This window comes from Vidua macroura, chromosome 20 (assembly GCF_024509145.1).
Source record: "Vidua macroura isolate BioBank_ID:100142 chromosome 20, ASM2450914v1, whole genome shotgun sequence".
NCBI lineage: Eukaryota > Metazoa > Chordata > Aves > Passeriformes > Viduidae > Vidua > Vidua macroura.
The window spans coordinates 6,335,129-6,353,234 of NC_071590.1; the positions used below are offsets into that span (position 1 = coordinate 6,335,129).

Sequence of the window (18,106 nt, forward strand, 5' to 3'; positions counted from 1 at the left end):
GTGTCTCTGTTAGACCAGGGCCAGGTCAGGCTGAGCTTTCCTCCATCTCATCAGCCAAAGCTCAGCTCCTGCAGGATCCAGGGTCCTGTCCCAGGCAGAATCCCTGGCAGCAGCTGGGGACCATCTGGCCCAGCTGCAGAGCATCTGTTCTGCCATGCAGGGATTTCCACAGCCAAATCCTGCTCCTTCCCTTGCTGGGATCTGTTCCTTCTTCTCTCCCAGTTCCCCTGAACTCAGAGGACCTTCATCAGCTGTGACACCCGTGCCCCTTCCCCATGATTTAACAGGAGTGGTGACACCAGGGTCAGCTGGGGAAGGACAGAGGGTGGCAGGAAGGACAGGCAGCACCAGCCTTGGTGCCTGTTTGCTTCATCACTGAGGCTGGGCCATCTGGGTGAGGGTTTTTGGACTCTTTTCCCAGCAGGGATGTTTGCAGGGATGTGCAGAGTTGGGGTGTCTGGCTCATGGAATGCTGTACGTGGGGGTGAGGAGCAGACTGCACCAAGTGCTTGTGGGCTCAGTGTTGATCCAACAACTCCCATCAGCTGGAGGGGGTGTGGGGAGCCTGGTCTGTGATTCCAAGCAGGGAATTGTGTGATTGGAATGCTGCTCTTGTCCCAGGAGCCGTTCACTTGCTGCAAGCCCAGGCAGCATTGAGAGCATCCCTTCTCTGTGAGGGCAAGTGATTCCTCCCCCTCTGACAGTGCCATCCTCTACTTGTGAATCTCTTCCCCTTTCCTGCAAAGATCCCAGTTCTGCTTTTCTCTTTTGTTCCTGTAAATACTTATTTCAGAGTTGTCTGTGGATTTACTGCTTGTGAGGGCAGGGTAGGAGAGCTGTACGCACAAATGAAAATCTTTAGTGGCCATCAGGCATCTCCTGTCACCTCCCAAGGACAAGAGTTGTCTGAGCCTCGGGTTACCTCTAAAAAAAACATGAGGTACTGAAGCAAATCATAAAAATCTAACTAATATGGATGGGTGATCAGCTGCAGAACAGATGAGGCTGATTTTGGCTGGGAGAGGGGGCAGGAAAACCACGCAGAGCTCCGTGCTCGCTGTGCTGGGAAACAAAGGTGAGAGCAGCACGAGGGGGATTTTCCTGCTCCACTTGCCTCAACACTGAATGTCTAGGATCAGCTAATTAGAGGGGCTTTTCTTGGCAGGTAAATGAGAGAGACAAGCTCATCCAGGGACTGAGTCAGCCCAGCTGTCTCCGAGCAGGATGAATCACCATCCTCATATGAATTGACAGCACACTGAGCTTAGGTGGCAGCTCTGGCTCCTTCCCTGACAGGAGATAATAGGCAGCCTGTCCTCCAAGTCCGTTTTCCAGCAGAGATCTAGAAGGCTTTTGCAAGTGAAAATAAGTATATTTTTTGCAGTTGGAAGCTGGCAGCACAACGTGGTTGAGGCTGGGGCTGATCCTGGGCATCAGCGCCGTGCTGGGGCAGGAGTTCCTCTGCAGCGCTGAGGGCTACTGCTCACAGGGCAAAAGGGGTGAGAAATTTATGAAGTTCTGCTCCCGACCTGTTGTTTGGATACTCCAGGCAGCAGCTGGGATGCTCCAGGAAGCTCTTTGGGCAGGCACATGAGGGTGGAAATGGCAGATTTGATTAAATCGGTTATATTTTCATTTACTGCTTCACTGCAGAGCTGTGGAGGGGAGGCCCAGCAGCCAGACTGGGGTTAACAGGGTGGGTGTTGTGCAGGGTTGATGCATGAACCTTTTCCTTTGGGTTTTAGCCAGGAATGTGTGGGGCTCTGGGTGGAGCTGGCTCCCAGGAGCTGAGGGGGTGGGAGAGTGACCCCTCAGTTGTGCTTTGCTCAAATCCTCCTTAGATCTGCAGCTTTTTCTGCCTCTTCCCTTTGCAGGAGGAAAACTTTGTGGTGTCACTCTCCTTGGGAGGGTTCTAAAGAGTCTCTTGTGCCTCTGGGCTGAGGCTGCTGGCAGGCTGGGCTGTCACCCATCCGTCTGGGAGCAGCAGGAATAAGTGACAGGTCCCACCAGGAGCCATCTGGTGCAGGCTCTGCATGGCCAGCAGGATCCTGGCTTGGGGCTGGAGCCCCAGCTGGAGCCCCAGCCCCAGGCTTGGATGGAAAATCAGGATTTGGGCAGCTCCTGCTGCTTTAGGAGGGATGAGTGGATGAGATTTGGTGAGCTCAAGGCAGAGTTGGGTTAAAGGCAGTGGTGGATCGGAATTGTTGGAGTTGTTCAAAGCAAATCCAGGAGTCACCTTACCCAAACAGAGCTTCCAAGCTTTTCCTGGGATCCCAGTGGCTCTTCAAATCAGCAGAGCTGAGGCCATCCTCATTAAACATCCACAAGCACTCTCCTGAAGAAATCTTAACTGTGATCTGGCCAAATTCCAGTCGGAGTCATTGCCTTTGCCTAGCAGTATGAAATAAAAGAGCATTTTCCTGCAAATCTCCCATTTTCAGTTGTTTATTATCTGGCTGGCAGCATCACATCTCTGCCCATTAATCCATCTCTCCAAGTTCCTCCAATTCCAGCCTCCTGGAGGGGGTTCAAGCTGCCACCATTTATTATTTGAGTCAGTCTGCCAAGGAAATATTTGCTCCTTCCCTGAAGCATCGACTCCCTTCTCTTGCTGCACCCTTCGTGCTTGAATGAGCCATTTGTGGCTCCCAAAGTGATATTAACTCTGTGAAACAGAAAATACCCCACCTATTTAAATGCTGATTTTACTCCAGGCTGGTGGGTTGGACATGAAATCTGCAGCAGCAGTTGCTGGTTTGTGTGGAGGTTCCCAGGGTGGCTTTTGGGACGCCCCATCCAGGTGTGCTGAGCTCCCAAATGCTGCCTGCCCTCCTCAGAAGTGCCAATTTGATCATCTCTGTGTGGCTGAGGGCTGGTTTGTCCCAAAATATTTTGTGACATCATTACCTTTGGGGTGCTTTACTCTTCTCTCAACCAGAAATTGATTCCTGCCTTAAAAATCTTGTTTTTTGGGGGGGAAGAGTAGGTTGGATTTTCCTCCCAGGACATGGGTTGAGCAGCAGGATGTGTCCAACATCCAGAGAAATGTGGGGCTGAGTCACATCCCAGCCCTCCCTCTGAGCTGACCTCCCTCCCCACACTAATCCCACCTGCTGGAATCATTTTTCCCAGATAACTTGGAGCAGATGATGGATGGAACACTGAATTAATCCTTCCTTCCTTTGTGCCTGACTCTTGTTTACAACACCAACCTCCCTGCTTGGAAATTCAGGATGCTGCCCTGAATTTAGTGGAGATAAAGGAGTTTTGGAAGAGGTGCTGGCCAAACCAGCAGCTCTTGGGATATTTGTGAGCAGCTGTGATGAGGTTTTTTTGCACAGGAACCTCATTTGGGCAGCAATAACCCCGTGTTAGTGAAAACAACAACAGCAGAAGCTGCTTTCTCAATGACTCCTCGCAGGGACCTGCTGCATTTTCCCCTAATTACGATTCAATTTGCCATGATAAATAGTTTAATAAGCAAAAATGGGCTTGGCTGTGGTTGGTTATGGCTCTGTGTGGCTTGGGGGATGCTGGCACTCATGGAAACACAACTTGGAGCTTCCAAAGGCTGGGAGCTGCAGTTCTGGACAGCAGAAAGGAAAAAGAAGTTGTTTTACATGAGGGAAAGAAAAGTTGGAGGTGCAGCTCCCAGCTGTTTTGCTTGGGTGATGTTGGCCTGCAGAGTGATGGGTGAGCTCTGAATTTTGGGGGGGAAGAGCTGTTTTTGTGGTGTTTTGCTGCAAACAATACGTTGGGCACAGCATCCCTGTGCCTCTCACTGGGCTTGGGGTTTTGTTTTCAAATATAATTGGGTTTTTTTTATACCTTTCATGGCTGTGGCTGGGGAATTTCTATTGCTGGCTGCTGGAGGAACACGTTGCATTTTTTCTGCTGGATTTTTGGATATAAATTTCAAATTCACCCCTCAAAGTGGGGTAGGTGGTTGGATTTTTTGTGGGTTTTCTTTTAAAAAAAACCCTCGTAGCTTTACACTGCTTGATTTGCAGAACACTTCTCCTGTAGAGGCTCAGCTGGTTGGTGGAAGGAAGTTTTCCTTCCAGTGGATGAGGATGGATCAATGGTTTGATTCATTCTCAGCTTCCTAAGGCTGGAAACAAATGGAATAAACTGCAGAGAAGTCATGGGTGATTTCTGTTTGAAAATTCCCCTTTTTCCTGTCACTACCTGCAGAAATGTTCCCATTTTCCTGTCACACGTGGACAAAGCACCCCAGCAGAGTTCAGGGGTCTGGATCCACTCCTGAAGACCCCTCAAATCTGTCTGGAGAAAGCCATGCCTGGCTCATAAATCCCATCACTTTAAACCCTTATTTATTTGAAATCTGCACTTGCCATCCAGGTAAAATCCCCTGGGAAAAAGGAACGTGCTGAAAAAAAGTGACTGGAGCCAGATGCTGGGCGTTTTCTGCAAAGCCAGTGATGGGTGATTTGCTGCTGACAGCATGAACTGGTGTTAAGTTATTAAATTGCAGATGAGCTCATCACTTGGCCTTGAACAAGTTTCAGCCTTCAGAGGCTTTAAAATATTGTGTGTGGCGGAAAAGAGACAATGCTGGTGTGGCAGAGAGGTTTGGGGAGCAGCTGAGAAAGACATCTGTGCATAAAAAAATGTGAGTACCAGGAGGGAGGAGGGAACGCTCCGTGTGGAAAATGTAAAGTTCTCCCAGGAGAGAGGAGGAGAAATTCTCTGATTTATGAGCTGGACATTTTAATTTTAGCTGAGGAGAAAATGGTGAAGAGTTTTGAGATGCTTGAAGGGGCAAGATGCTGAGCCTGGTTTGATCCTGAGAGGTCCCAGAGAGTTGTCCCAAGTCCCCAGATTGGCTCTCTGGTAGTGCCTGGTATTTGCCTTAGATCATGGACCAAATCCAGCTTTTATCTGATGTTTGCTTAATCCTAATGCTGAGCTTTACCAAACTGGGAAGGTGACATCCACGCTGCTGTTTGGGCCTTCTCTCCCTGGAAGAGTGGGAGTTTCCTTTGAGCACCTCTATCCACAGTTTCTATTTCTTCTTCCTCTTGCAAAGACGCCCAAGCTCTCTCCACACTGAGATTATTTTTTTTTTAAGTACAAAAATAATAATTTGTCTAAATTTGTAAATAGTAATTTGTATAATATAATATAATATATATAATTTGCATAATATAATTTGTATAATTGGTAAATAGTAATTTGTCAGAAGGCGTGAGACAGACCAGAAATCAGTTTGGCCACTTGATTTTCCCAACTGGGCAGCCTCACACGTGTGTGTTTTTTAACTGCCTCGGCTCTTTTTTTACTAAATAACCTGTTTGCAGTCAAGGAGGTGGTGTTAACTCAGGCAGTGCTGCAGGGCTGATCCTAAAAGTACCAAGGAAACCAGTGGGATAAACACTTGTCACCTCGTTTGTGGCCTGAGCTGTAACTGCTGTAATGTGAGATCCCTCGGGCTGTTGTGTCTGAAGGCACGATGGATTTTTTTTTTTTAAAGTGTACGTGTTTATTTTCAACCTGTCTGAAATCACAGAGCATCCACACCTACAAGCAATGTGCCTCCCCGTGGGGTTTTTGGGGCTGGAGCCTCTCCGAGCTCAGGAAAAGCTTTAATTTATTGCACTGTGCCAAGGCTTTATTGGCTTGTGTTTGCCAGGAGGAAATTCTTTGTGCCACCAGCTCCATGGGAAGTAAAAGAAGTTCAAAAAGGAATAAAAAGAGTATTTGGGTATTATACACACAAATATATTTGAGGTGAAAGGAGTACACTGTGTATAACCCTTCCCCTCCTCATCCCTGTGCACTGATAGATTCCATACGGGGAGTTCTCTGCTAAAATTCCTCAAATTATTCAGTCTAAGAAATACAAACCATAGAAATCAGCCTCGGAGGGGACCTCAGGAGGTCTGGCCCATCCCTGGGGCAGGATCAGCTCCACCTGAACTGCTCCTGACACCAGCTTGTCCAGTCTGCACTGGCAGAGCTTCCACTCCTTCCCAGTCAGTCTAATCCAGCATTTTGCTCTTCCCTCTCTCCAGTCCATCCTCCTGTTCCCAGTTCTGCAGTTTCAGGCTCGTTCCTCCCTCTCTGTGCACAGCAGCCCCAGGACTCCTCCAGTGCTGCATTTATTCTCCAGTTGTGATTGTGTGTGATGTTCTCCAGGGTCGTCTTGGATTTTATCCCGTTGCAAGGGTGTCATTAACTCAGTGGGTTTATGAGGCTGATCCTGCAGCCCTAAAGCCTCTTTGAGCAGGTGAAGGCCAGGAGTGCAGCTTCCCTCAAGGTGACACAAGGTGTCCCTTCCTTCTCTTTGTCACCAAAACTGCAGGAAAAACAAAAACCCTCCAACAACATTCTTAGTGGGAGCTAAAATGGATCATTTCGTTTTAGTGGGATCATTTCCTCCTTGCTCCTCCTCCAGTGAGGGCTGACTTTAAGAACCACTGGCTTTTCTATCCCACCTAACCTTGCTCCTTTGTCCTGTTTCCTGCAGGATTTAGGGATGGAGTCCACCTCTCTGGATGATGTCCTCTATCGTTATGCCAGCTTCCGAAACCTGGTGGATCCCATCACCCACGACCTCATCATCAGCCTGGCAAGATACATCCACTGCCCCAAACCAGTAGGTGCCACGGTCTCCTCACGCTCTGGGGCTCTGCTGCCTTGGGAAACTGGGAATGTGGAGCCTCTCCCTGAGTGCCAGGGGAAAATCCTCCCAGTTCTGGGTGGGTCTGGACCAAGAGGATCAGGTTTTCCAGCTGAACAAGTGATATTTGGCTAATGTTGGTACTCCTTTTGGCTTGTGTGTGGCAAGGGATCATCTATGGGTGGATGGACCTGCAGGCATCCCTCTCCTGTATTTGCTGCTAATAACAGGTCTTTAATTTCCTGTGAGAGTGTCTGAAGGGATGGAGACATTCACTGCTGCTTCTTGTGGGTGTTTTACTCAGTTATAGCCTCCACCACTGTTTGAAAAGGAGGGAAATTGCTTTTTTTTTTTTTTTTTTTGAAGCACTTACAGATTTCTTTCATGTTGTGAGGCAAAGCCACAAAGGTGCTGTTTGGGCTGTGCCTGCCTGTGCTGTGGTGTGAGTCTGACTCTGAAGCTTCATAAAACTCTCTGCACTCAGTAAAAGGTGTTGGGAAGGGTGGAGGGGACACCAGGGACCCAAATCTCCACCTCCAGAGACCAAGGATGGCTGTCCCATGTCCTACAGCGTGAGATGGAGATGGAGCCACGCCCCTGTACTGTGCAGGGATATCCAAGGATCCCTTTTCCCGTGGAGAATAAGATCCTTTCCTTCCTCCTCCCCCATGAGCTGGGAAAGTGGAGAAAGCTGCTCTCGTGCCGGGCGCGTTTCCAGGCGGAGAGGCCCCGTTCCCCTGCTGAGGTTGTCCTTTTCCAGAGCACTGTGACTAAGCTGGTTTCTCCTCCTGAGGGTGAGCCATGGGATGAGAGCTCTGTATTCCCCATAAAAACACCCCGAGGCCACTCCTGAGCCTGGAGCTGCTCCAGTGCCAAGCTCCTGCTCTCCCTCGTCTCCCTGCAGGTTTCTTTTGGCACCAAAGGCTGTGGAGGAGGCAGTGCCAGGGTAAGCAGGGAGATGCAGAGTCCTCCTTCCTCTGCTCAGCCCTGTGAGGCACATCTGGACAGCTGTGTCCAGTTCTGGGCTCCTCAGGGCAAGAAGAGCTCCTGGAGTGGGGCCAGAGCAGGGGGACGAAGAGGATGAAGGGACTGGAGCATCTCTGACAAGGAAAGGCTGAGGGAGCTGGGGCTGTTCAGCCTGGAGAGGAGATGCTGAGAGGGAGGGGCCCTCATCCCTGGCTGTCCCTGTGTGCAGGGACCCAGCAGTGGGACAAGAGGAACGGGCAGGAGCTGATGCCCAGGAAACTCCACCTGAAAATGAGGAAGAATTCCTTCCCAGTGCAGGGGAGAGCTGGAACAGATTGTCCAGAGGGGCTGTGGAGCCTCCCTTCACTGGAGAGATCCCAGAGCTGTCTGGACACAATCCTGTGCCCTGTGCTGGGGGATGACACTGCTGGAGCAGGAAATCTGGGCCTTCCAGCCGGACAATTCTGGGATTCTGTGGTGGCAAAACCCCAAATGAATCAGCCTGAGGCTCTTACTCTGCAGGAGATGCTTTTTGGATGCCCTTGGTGCTCTCCACATCCTTTGCACAGCTCAAAGCACCACACCAGGGATGGATGGATGGATGGATGGATGGATGGATGGAGAATGGATGATGGATGGATGAGGGATGGATGGATGATGGATGGATGATGGATGGATAAATGGATGGATGGATGGATGGATGGATGGATGGAGAATGGATGATGGATGGATGAGGGATGGATGGATGATGGATGGATAGAGGGATGAATGGAAGTTGCCTTGAAGAGGGAAGCAGGGGTTGTGCAGGTGACAGAGAACAACTCCAGCAGCAGCAGGGCTGTGCTGCAGCTCCTCCTTGATGGCTTTGCCTTGCTCAGGTGTGGGTGCCACTGGCTGTGCTTTAAACCTTTTTTTTTTTTTTTTTTTTTTTGGCAGCTGAGTGAAAAGTAACTTCATCCCAGGGTTTCGTGGTGGTTTCCTGAGATACTGACGTTCTGTAAGCCCCCAGAAAGCTGCATGCTTTAGTCACCAGGGTTATTTTCCAGCTCCCAGCCCTCTCTTCCCCCAGACTTACTTCACTTTGACAGAGGCTTGGCACAATGTGTGAGAGCAGGAGAACACTCAGGGCCAGGAGTGCTGCAGAAGTTTTGGCTTTGGCTCTGCATCCTGTGGCACAAATATACATAAATACATAAGTTGAGGCAGCTGGGAGCTTGTCCTTATCCATCCAGAGGTGGATGGAGCTGACATGGACCCTGGTCCCTGTTAACCTTCTCTTTTAAATACGTTCCTGCTCAGGGTTACGGGGTCCTGCTTCCCTCCTCCCTCCTGGAGAGGCTTTCCTGACTCTGTACATTGCTTTTTTCACTCAGCTTCTATTTATACCACCCTTAGCTTAAAGGTGACCCCTTTGGACTCTCCTCTGAGCTAAAATAAAAGTTGAATCATTTTTCCAAGCCCTGGGTAAACACAGCCTGAGTCCGTATGGCCAGGAAAAATTGGCCTGGGCTCCCCAGCATGGCTGTGGAGCTCAGGGGATGCTGATTCCAGCCAGCAAATCCAAACCAAAAGCTGTAAGTCGTGCTGGAGGAGGCTGGAGTGCTGTGAAGGAGGAATTTGGGAGGTGGAAATGTTTGGGTGAGTTTTGTGTGGGTGTCCAGGCAGTCGTGCATGGCTGGATTGCTGCTCCCAGGCCCTGCTGAGATCCCAGCCTGGCCCGTGGGTTGAGGTGTGCAAGGAGCCAAGGAAAAACTCCTTTCCAGGTGATTTGGAAGTCAGGGGTTGGATGTGGTCCCATTTCAGAAGTGTTTAATGCTGTTCAAGGAAACCCAGGTCCTGGAGTGCAGCTCTTGTCACCTTTAGGGTTCCCAAGGCCTCAGAAGGGGCAGATTTGCTGTTCAGGAAACTCAGATTGTGCAGGAAGTTTTCCAGCAAGGAAAGGGGGATCAAAGACATCTGAACAAGTGTCTTCTCTCCCATGGCCAGTCTTTTGTCTCCCTGCCTCTCTCCTTGTGAAAAAGGTTCCTTGGAGAGCAGCTCAGCTCCAAAGCCACTTCCCAAAACCCAGTGCCAGGAATCTGTGGGTGCTGCCCTCGGGGTGATGTCTGCCCATCCCCATGGCCAGGAAAAGGGGACAAAACACCCCAGCAAAGCCATGTGCTGTGGGATGGAGCAGCCAGGAGTCCCCAAATCTCCTGCAGCTGCTCCAGTTTGCAGCAAGAAGGAGCTGAAAACACAAACTTTTGAGTAAGGAGCAAAAAGGGCCCCCATGAAAAATTCTCAGCTCTCCGTGCCAGCAGGGATATCTGGCCCTGAACTATTGGAAAATTAAAGCAATTCCTTTTTTTCCACACACCAAAGCCACGTGTGTGGATGACTGATGGCTGTGATAGGGAGTGAGTCAGGCTTCCCTCCAGCTTGAGGACTTGTTGGATTCGGGATAAGCACTGGGGGAAAGGGGAAAGTGGAGCCTTGGGCAAGGCTGGTCCTTGTGCCCTTGTGCTGTTCCACTGCAACCCCTGGGATGTACCTGGAAGCTCCTCCAAGCCCTGAAGGCTGCCCAGAGTGAGATTTTGGCTTTGCTGATCCCCATCCTGCTGCTTTCTGGCAGGGCAAGGCTGGCAGAGCAGCTTAGCAAAGCCCCATCCCAAAATCCAGCTTTGCCTGGCCATTCTCCTGCAGCTCCTGGGCAGCAGCTCCTCCCAGGCCTCAGGTGGAAGATGTGATCCTGTTCAAACACAGAGGAGTAGATTTGGGCAAATTTCTCAATTTGGGATTGAGATAATTCCCTGTTGTGTGCAATAGGGAACATCATCCTCATCTTCTCCACTGAAATTCAAGATAAATGGGGATGAGGAGAGTTTTTAAAGCTCTTCTAAGCAGCTGGAGAGTGGAAGCAAAGTGGATTTTGCCCTGGGTGGATGGAAGATCTGTTTTCCTGTTATTTGAGCAATTTCTATGTGGCCACATCCCTGGCTCTGATATATTTTCCTGCCTGAGCTCTAAACTGATCAGGTTTGCAGGATGGCTTTGATTCCATGAACTGTCACCTATGAAAACAAGAAAACATGGAGAGGAAAAGTGGTTGTTGTGACCTGGATGGATTAATTAATTTCTAACCCTCCTTCAGCCCTGTGGGGTAAGGACTTAACTAACAAATCATATTGAGGTTTTTATGCCCTGCATTTTTAAAATATGTTATTTCTGTCAGGGCTAAAATGAGCATTTTTCTTGTTATTTACCATCCCTCTGTGCTGTGCCACATGGTTAAAAGTGTATTAATAACCTCAGTTTGTGCAAGATGATCAGGGCACCACGACCACCAACTCAGGGCCTTTACCCCAAAAAAACATCCCCATACCCAGCTCCTCTGCCACGTGTGTTATTATTTGAGCTGGAATTCAAATTATCATTCCAAGTTCATGACATCAAATTTGGCTTCCAGCCTTATGAGATGAAATTATAGATCTGAAGTGGTGACACACTGAGGGACACTCCAGCTCAGGGTGATCTCATCAACCCCAGTGAGATTTTTACCTTTCCCTTTTGCTCTGAGGTGTGCAAGGAAAATCCCACAGAGCTCTCAGATTCCAAAGTGCTGTGAGAACACTGAGTATTATTTGTTTTCTGCTTTAAGAAACATCATTAAAATGAGCTGATCTATGAACAAAACCCCTCTAAACCCCCAAAATATTATATAAAATCAGAGGGGATGATGAGGATTCAACTTAATTCTGTATTAATGACTCTTTCTGGATTTTTTTTGTTTGTTTGTTTGTTTGTTTTGTTTTGTTTTTTGCTGGTCTTGCTTCAAGTGTGAAATCCCTCTTTGTGGGTATTTAGGACATCTGCAATATTTGAAGATGTCCTGAAGAAGGAAAAATCTGGAAAGCTCAGACCCCGTTGAGGGCAGCTCTGATTCTTTGCTGACTTGATATCCTGCTATTTGCTCTGCAGAAAGAGAGATGTTCCTCCCCTAAAGCTTTTGTGTGAGAGCTGAGCTGAGTGCCTGGGAAATGGAAGGAAATTACACTTTGCAGGGGTTTTAAGCATGAAATCTGAAAGGGAATAATGGCAAGGTCTGGATGGGCTGTGATGGTGGCACTACTGTGAATTTACTGGGTTTTTGTGTGGAATGGGACCTGAGCCCTGCCTGATCCTCTTTCGTCCAAGCCCTGTGGGATGCAAGGAAGCCCCTGGATCCTTGTCCCTCCCAGCCTGAGGAATGTGCTCCCCATTTCCATATGGAATTGGAAATGTGACCAGTTAATCACACTCTGATCATAAAATCATTTAGGCTGGAAAAGATATCACATCATCAAATCCAACCATTAACCAGCCCAGCATGGCCAAGGTGACTTTTATCAAACTTTTCATCCTTCTGATCCCTTTTTGGGTTGCTTAAGCCCAAAATCTCAAAGCCAGCTGGCAGAATTGCCAGGCCCCCTTTTTGCCTGACTCCCATGATAACAGGACGACCTTTCCCAACCATCTGCAAAGCCGTGGAAATGCCACAGGGTGGATTTTTATCAGCCTGGAGATGGATTTTTGCAGTGCCTCCCAAATGTCAGGTGCCTCATCATGCAGCAAGGGATGTGCTCATCTTCTCTTTCTTCCCATCTTGGTGACACCAGCAGTGGGTGATGGGCATCATCACATGGGTTGGATGATTAAAAGGTTAAAAAGAGGATTAAAAAATGAACCAGGAGCTGGAAAAGACATTTCAGTTTCCTTTGGGTGAGGCTGTAGTACCCCAGTTTAACTTTCAGTCTTTCCTCGGGACCTCTTCACCCACAGGCTCAGAGTGTCCCCAAGGGAAGTGGCAGATAAGAACCAGCCACCCCGTTAAACAGTAACAACACACTTTATTGATGGTTTCTGCTGGTAATTGGTGGGTTTGAGGTCAGCTCATTTAGGTTTTAATCAGAATATCATTTCCCTCAGAGGAAGGGAGGGTGTGGATTCCCTGCCCCTGGCAGGAGGGTGATTTATTCACCTGAGGAGAGTGTGCTGGGGACCTGCCTGGGGCATGGCTGGAGGGGAGAGCTGGAACTTGGCTGGGGGTTTTGAGATCCATTTCTAGCCCAACTCACAGCTGTGGGAGTACCAAGCAGGAAAATGTTCTGCTGGAAATGTGGGTTTGCAGAAATGAGTGGTTCAATAAGGAAACTTTGAGGGCTTTCATAAGGAGGGGTTTCCTCTCTGTTGATAAACCTCTGCTGACGGATGAGGAACTGATTGTGGCCACATCTGAACTGGTTCAGGCAGCAAAGGCTGCTCACCACCTGCCCAGGGGGTGAGAGAAGTTTTAGCAAATATTATTACCCAATCTGAGCAGTTTTGGGGCTACAATCAGCCCGTGTTTCAACTCTGACCCCTGAAGGCTGGCAGTGCCCAGGGCATATTTTGATTCTGCTGCTCTCCTGCAGCATCTGGGAAAGGGATGGAGCTGGTGCCATGTCCAGAGGCTCTGCCCCCAATTCTGCCTTTGCCCCGTGCTGTGGACTTGAAGAAAAATCAAAAAATCCCCCAAATTTCAGCTATTTTTGCTGGGTACTCCAGTCAGGCTTTGCAGGGGGGTTCAGAGGTGCTGGACTTTGCAGGATGAGCTGAAAGCACTGAGGATAAACCCCTGGCACTTCCAGCAGCCCTTTCCTTGCAGCTCCCTCCAGCCCCAAATGAGGAATAAAGAGTCCTGTCAGCATTTCACAACAGGAAGAAGCAATGCCTGGCTTTGGGAAGGGCTGTGCACTCAAAACACCTCTGGGGCTTGGAAGCACTCCTGTTTCTAGGGCTAATCCTGGAATTTGAAGAGTTCCTGGCATTTTAGCCTGTCTGCAGCATCGCATCTGTCTTGCCAGGTTATTTCTTGGAGCAAGGAGAGGTTTGTCCCTTTGCTGCTGAGCTCTAAGCTTGCCTTGGCTGCTCCCAGCACCACTTTGCCGGGACAGCTCTGCATCCCTTGCTTTGGCTGTGCCACAGGGCAGAGATGCTTCCCCCCAGATTTGGGGTGGCTCAGGACTCTGTGGATCTTCTGAACCCCCTCTGGTTCACCCCAGGGGAAGAACGTGCCCTCCCTTCCCTGGGAAGCACCAGGTGATGGCTCCTTCCAGAGGGGAGGCACCCGCTCTGTCTCTATTAGAGGGGAAATAAAATAAAATAAAGAAAGAAAAGCAAAGAGTTTTTGTAAATAGGGAAGGTGCCAGGAGGCTTCCCAGTGATTGCTCTTCCTCGATGGCAGGGACTGGGATTCCTGGCCAAAGTCCAGCAAGTGATTATCTCCCAGTTTGGGCTATTTGGGGATTTCTAAGAGCTTTATCCCACCCTTCCCATCTTCAAAGAGCTTCGCAGTCGTTGGGTCATTTGCTAAATCCTCCTGATTCCTCTGTCACTTTCCTTTTTCCCCTTGCCCTCCATCCTGCCAGGACAGCCCCAGCACAGCTCCGTGTTTGCATCCGTGTTTTCACATCTGCTTGGAGCACTTGGAAGGGACCCCACTCCCTGCAGCCTCGCTGCATCCCGGAGCTGTTGCTGGGAGAGCTTGGATACCCTCGACTGCTGCTTCCTCACCTCTTTTTCCCTTTAAAAAATTCGGAAAATCCCCAGCTGTGCTGTGCCTGCAGAGCAGATGAGGTTAATGAGATGGAGCCTTGTGCCCTTTCCCTGGGATTCACATTAGCAGGGAACAGCAGGGAGTGGATGTGAGGGGGTCCTGCCACCCCTCCCCAGGCTCCCAGGGCTGAGAACCCCCAGGGAATGACAAAAATATCCCGGGGACACTCCTGCAGCCACGAGGGGCTGGGCTGGGCTCTGCTTCCCGTGGGATCCCAGCTGATCCAGGCTGGGAAAGGCTCTCTGTGGTGTGCTCAGTTTGGGACATAAATAACCCAAAAATCCACATCTGCATCCTGGGAGCAGAGGGGGGACAGAGGAGAGTGAGTGGTGCCTGCTGGGGTAAGACCTGTGGTTCCAAGGGGGATTTTCCCCAAAAAATGCCAATTTTCCTCTGAATTTCATTTTCCCTGTGCGTGTTGAGGGGGAAGGCAGTGCCATCTTTCAGGAAAGGGAATGAAATCTTGAAATCAGAAGACAGAGTGGAACAAACACTCTGGAAAAGAGATATGATCAAGTAAAAATGAAATTGAAAAAACAGAAAATGTGAAATGGAGTGACTACAACCAAATACACTGAGAGGAAATGAGGTGCAGTGAAAAGGACCAAAACTTGCTAAAGATTAATCCCATTGAATTCACAAAAATCAGGGAATAAAGGGAAACAAAGAGACAGAAGAGAAACAGGAGAAATGAAATTTCAGAAATAACCATGATACAAAGTGGAACAAGAAAAGCAAATGGGATGACATGAAGTGCATGGCAATGCCCTATTGATCCTCATTTAAATCAAGATTTCACTCCCTTTCCTGAGAGTGCCATCATCCCCTGAGCACTCTGGTTCCAGCAGCAGCACCTCGGGTGTTTTTCTCTTTTTTTGTTGTGCACCAGCTGCAAGGATTAACCTGTTGTTTGCTGAGATATTTCCAGAGTAATGAGTGAATCCACAGTAATCCCTCCTGGATTTTTAGCTGCTCCCTTTGTTTCATGGCAGCTCTATCAGTAGGATACAGATGGATTTAGCATTAAAATTTAGCTGCTCCAGTGACCTTTCCAGTGGCATCTAAGTGGCCTTCCCATAATGACTCTGTTTGTAGCACTCAAGTGGGTCCAATTTATCAGGAGTGGGGATGCTCCAAGGCCTCCTGCCACACCTCAGGGGTTTTTAGGGCCTCACAGAGCAGGGAAATGCAGCACACACCTCCTGCCATTCCCCACACTGCTCCCATTCCTCCTTTTCTCTGGAAGCTGAGCTGGGTACCCTCCAGCAGCTCTCAGGGAAGATTTTGATATTATTTTTTTTTTCAGTTTTATCTTCCATGTTCCCCTCAGGGCCGTCTATCACCGCAGATTTTATTGCCTTCTCTAATTGCTTCTCTGAAGTCCAAGTGCAATATTACTCCAGGATCCTTTGGAACAGCTTCCTGAGCTGCTGCAATCCCGTTCATCTCCTGCTTCTGCCTCTCTTGATAAGCCCTGTTGTACATTGCTTTTCATTTTGGTGTGTCAACACCGAGGCTGAGGCTTTGCACTTTGGCCTTTCAGCAAAGCAGATTGGGGGGAGATGTGCAAAACTGGGTTCCATTCCTTCCCTTTGTTTCTACAGATTTTGCCTTTCAGTGTTCTCCCAGTGCTGCAGCTTCATCAGCTCCTAATTTGGGCTAATTCAGGGTTTAATTGCTGGGTCCTTGGTGCTCTGTGGTTGTCCTAAGCGAGCACCCAGTGCTGGAATTTTAAGAGTTGAACAGGAGCAAATCCTCTCCTGAGAGCTAAGGAATGAACCTGGCTGGTGCTGGGGGGAGGTGACCACCCACCCCATCTCTGCAGCCAGGACAAGAGGGGGAGCTGTGACAATCCCACTCATTTGGGGTTTCCAGCTTTGGTAGATTTGTCTGGAATCAGGATTTGGGGTGGGTTTTTATTTATTTTTTTTTTTTTTATTATGAAGTTAAAACAAGTGCCATGCTCAGCGTTGGGTTAATTTGATGAAAGCCAGGGGTTAATGGGGCCTCCTGGAGATGGGCCAGGCAGGTCCCTCAGGTGACAGCCTGGCTTGTCCTGCCCACAAGTGGAGCCCAGTCCCATTCTGCACCAGTTGCTGCCTTTCCCCCTCATTGAGTTTTATGCTGCTGTCAAGCAGGACTCCACAAAATGTTCATTTTGCCCTGGCACGGAGCCCCTGCCATCTGCTCCAGGACACCTTCAGCTGCCAGAGCATCAGGCTGCTCCAAAAAGGTGGTGAAAGGCCAGAAGTGCTGCTCAGGGTCTGTATTCTCACCCTGCTCTGCAGCTAATTACAGCCACAACCTTGAATTATTCTCACCATTTTCGGTTTGTTGTGCAATCCTTACCTGCAGACCTGGGTTTGGAATTTCCCTGGGTGGTTTTGTAGATGGCTTTGGGGTTTTCCAGGTGATGGGTGAAGAATCAGCGTCTCCAAAATGCTCCTTCCTGTGCAAAAAGGTTACTGCTGGATGGCAAATTTAGTGGGGGTTCTAATAAGGTGTTATCAAAGTCTAATTTTTGCTTGGTAGAAGATTGGTTCTTCTCCTCCTTTAAAAAAAAAAAAAAAAAAAAAGCCCTTTTTCTTTGGCTTTTCTTTATGCTACTTCAGATTTTGCCTCTTTTCCCTCTTTTACCTTCTTTTTTCCTTTTTTACCTTCCCAAGAAGGAAATTTTGGTCAGATTTTACCTATTTTTCATCTTTTCCCTTCTTTTTTCCTTTTTTACCTTCCCAAGAAGGAAATTTTGGTCAGATTTTACCTCTTTTTCCTCTTTCACCTTCCTTAAGAGGGAATTTTTGGTGGTAAAACCTGTATCCAAGCAAACCAGAAGGAAGAGAGTGAGGTTTCTGCTGTGAACAGCATTCCCTATGCAAACAGCATCTGGAGCTGTTTGCTGGGTTTGCATTGTTTCTGTGCAGCTTTTGTGTCTTTTATTTCTGTTTCTGTGCATCTTTTAACATTCTCTCAGTAGGATTTCCCACAAACTACCAGGATTTCCTGATATTTGGGGTAGTTTGAGATTAAACCCCCCCCCTGAAATAGGTGATGTAGGATCTGATTTGATGTTGGGCTTTGACTGTGTGTAAATCCTGTGGCTCCACAGTGATCATTGCAAAATATGACCCAAAAAAAAAAAAAAACCAACGCCCTCATTCTTATTAAAATTGCCTTTATTAAATTGCTTTAGTTCCTCCTCTAATTTGAATTCAACCAGACATGATTTATTTTCAAAAGGTTTTCTGCTCTGAGCTACGGGGTGGTCAAACTGATCAGCCCTAAAGCCACGTTGTCACTTTATTTGGAATTTATTTTTGGGATCTATCACTCCACTATGCCAACATCTGCTTCCCTTTGGGCATCACCCACATCATCCCTCATCCTGCACATGCCTGATGCTCTTCCCAGAGGAGCCTGAAATGAGGGAAGGGGAATTGCAACACCCTTGTGGTGATATTTTAAGGACACGTCCCTGGAGAGCTTTTCCAGGGGGATTTTTCATGCCTTGCCCAAGGAACTCGGCCATGCAGGAGGATTTGGGATTTAGGATTTGGGGTGGATCCTCCCCTGCACACCTGGATGAGGTTGTATGCAGGAACAGTCACCAATCCCTGCGTTCACCTCCTGGTTCTTGGGATGTTTTGGGGGAATGGTGGATTTAAATCTCCTCCTACCTCCTGGTCTCAACAGGATTTGCTGGAGAAAACTCCATTAGGACTTCCAAAGGGAAATCTGGGACTGGCTGCAGCACAGATGTCTGCAAGCAACAATAGGCTGAGCTCAACCCCACGCTCTGGAAGCAGAGGGGGGAGGGACAAAAAGAAGAAGAAAGGGAAGGGAAAAAGCAAAGCAGAAAATCATTAGATGACTTCAGCCCCTCGTGA

At 48.6% G+C, this 18,106-nt stretch overlaps 1 protein-coding gene across 1 annotated transcript in view; it reads left to right on the top strand.

Annotated features, from left to right (window-relative positions):
- LRRC75A (leucine rich repeat containing 75A) overlaps positions 1-18,106 on the top strand; it is a 60,357-nt gene that overhangs the window by 15,911 nt on the left and 26,340 nt on the right. Inside the window, exon 2 of the mRNA XM_053995937.1 lies at positions 6,491-6,619. Coding sequence (XP_053851912.1) covers positions 6,491-6,619 — 129 coding nt within the window. The remainder of the gene's footprint in view (positions 1-6,490; positions 6,620-18,106) is intronic.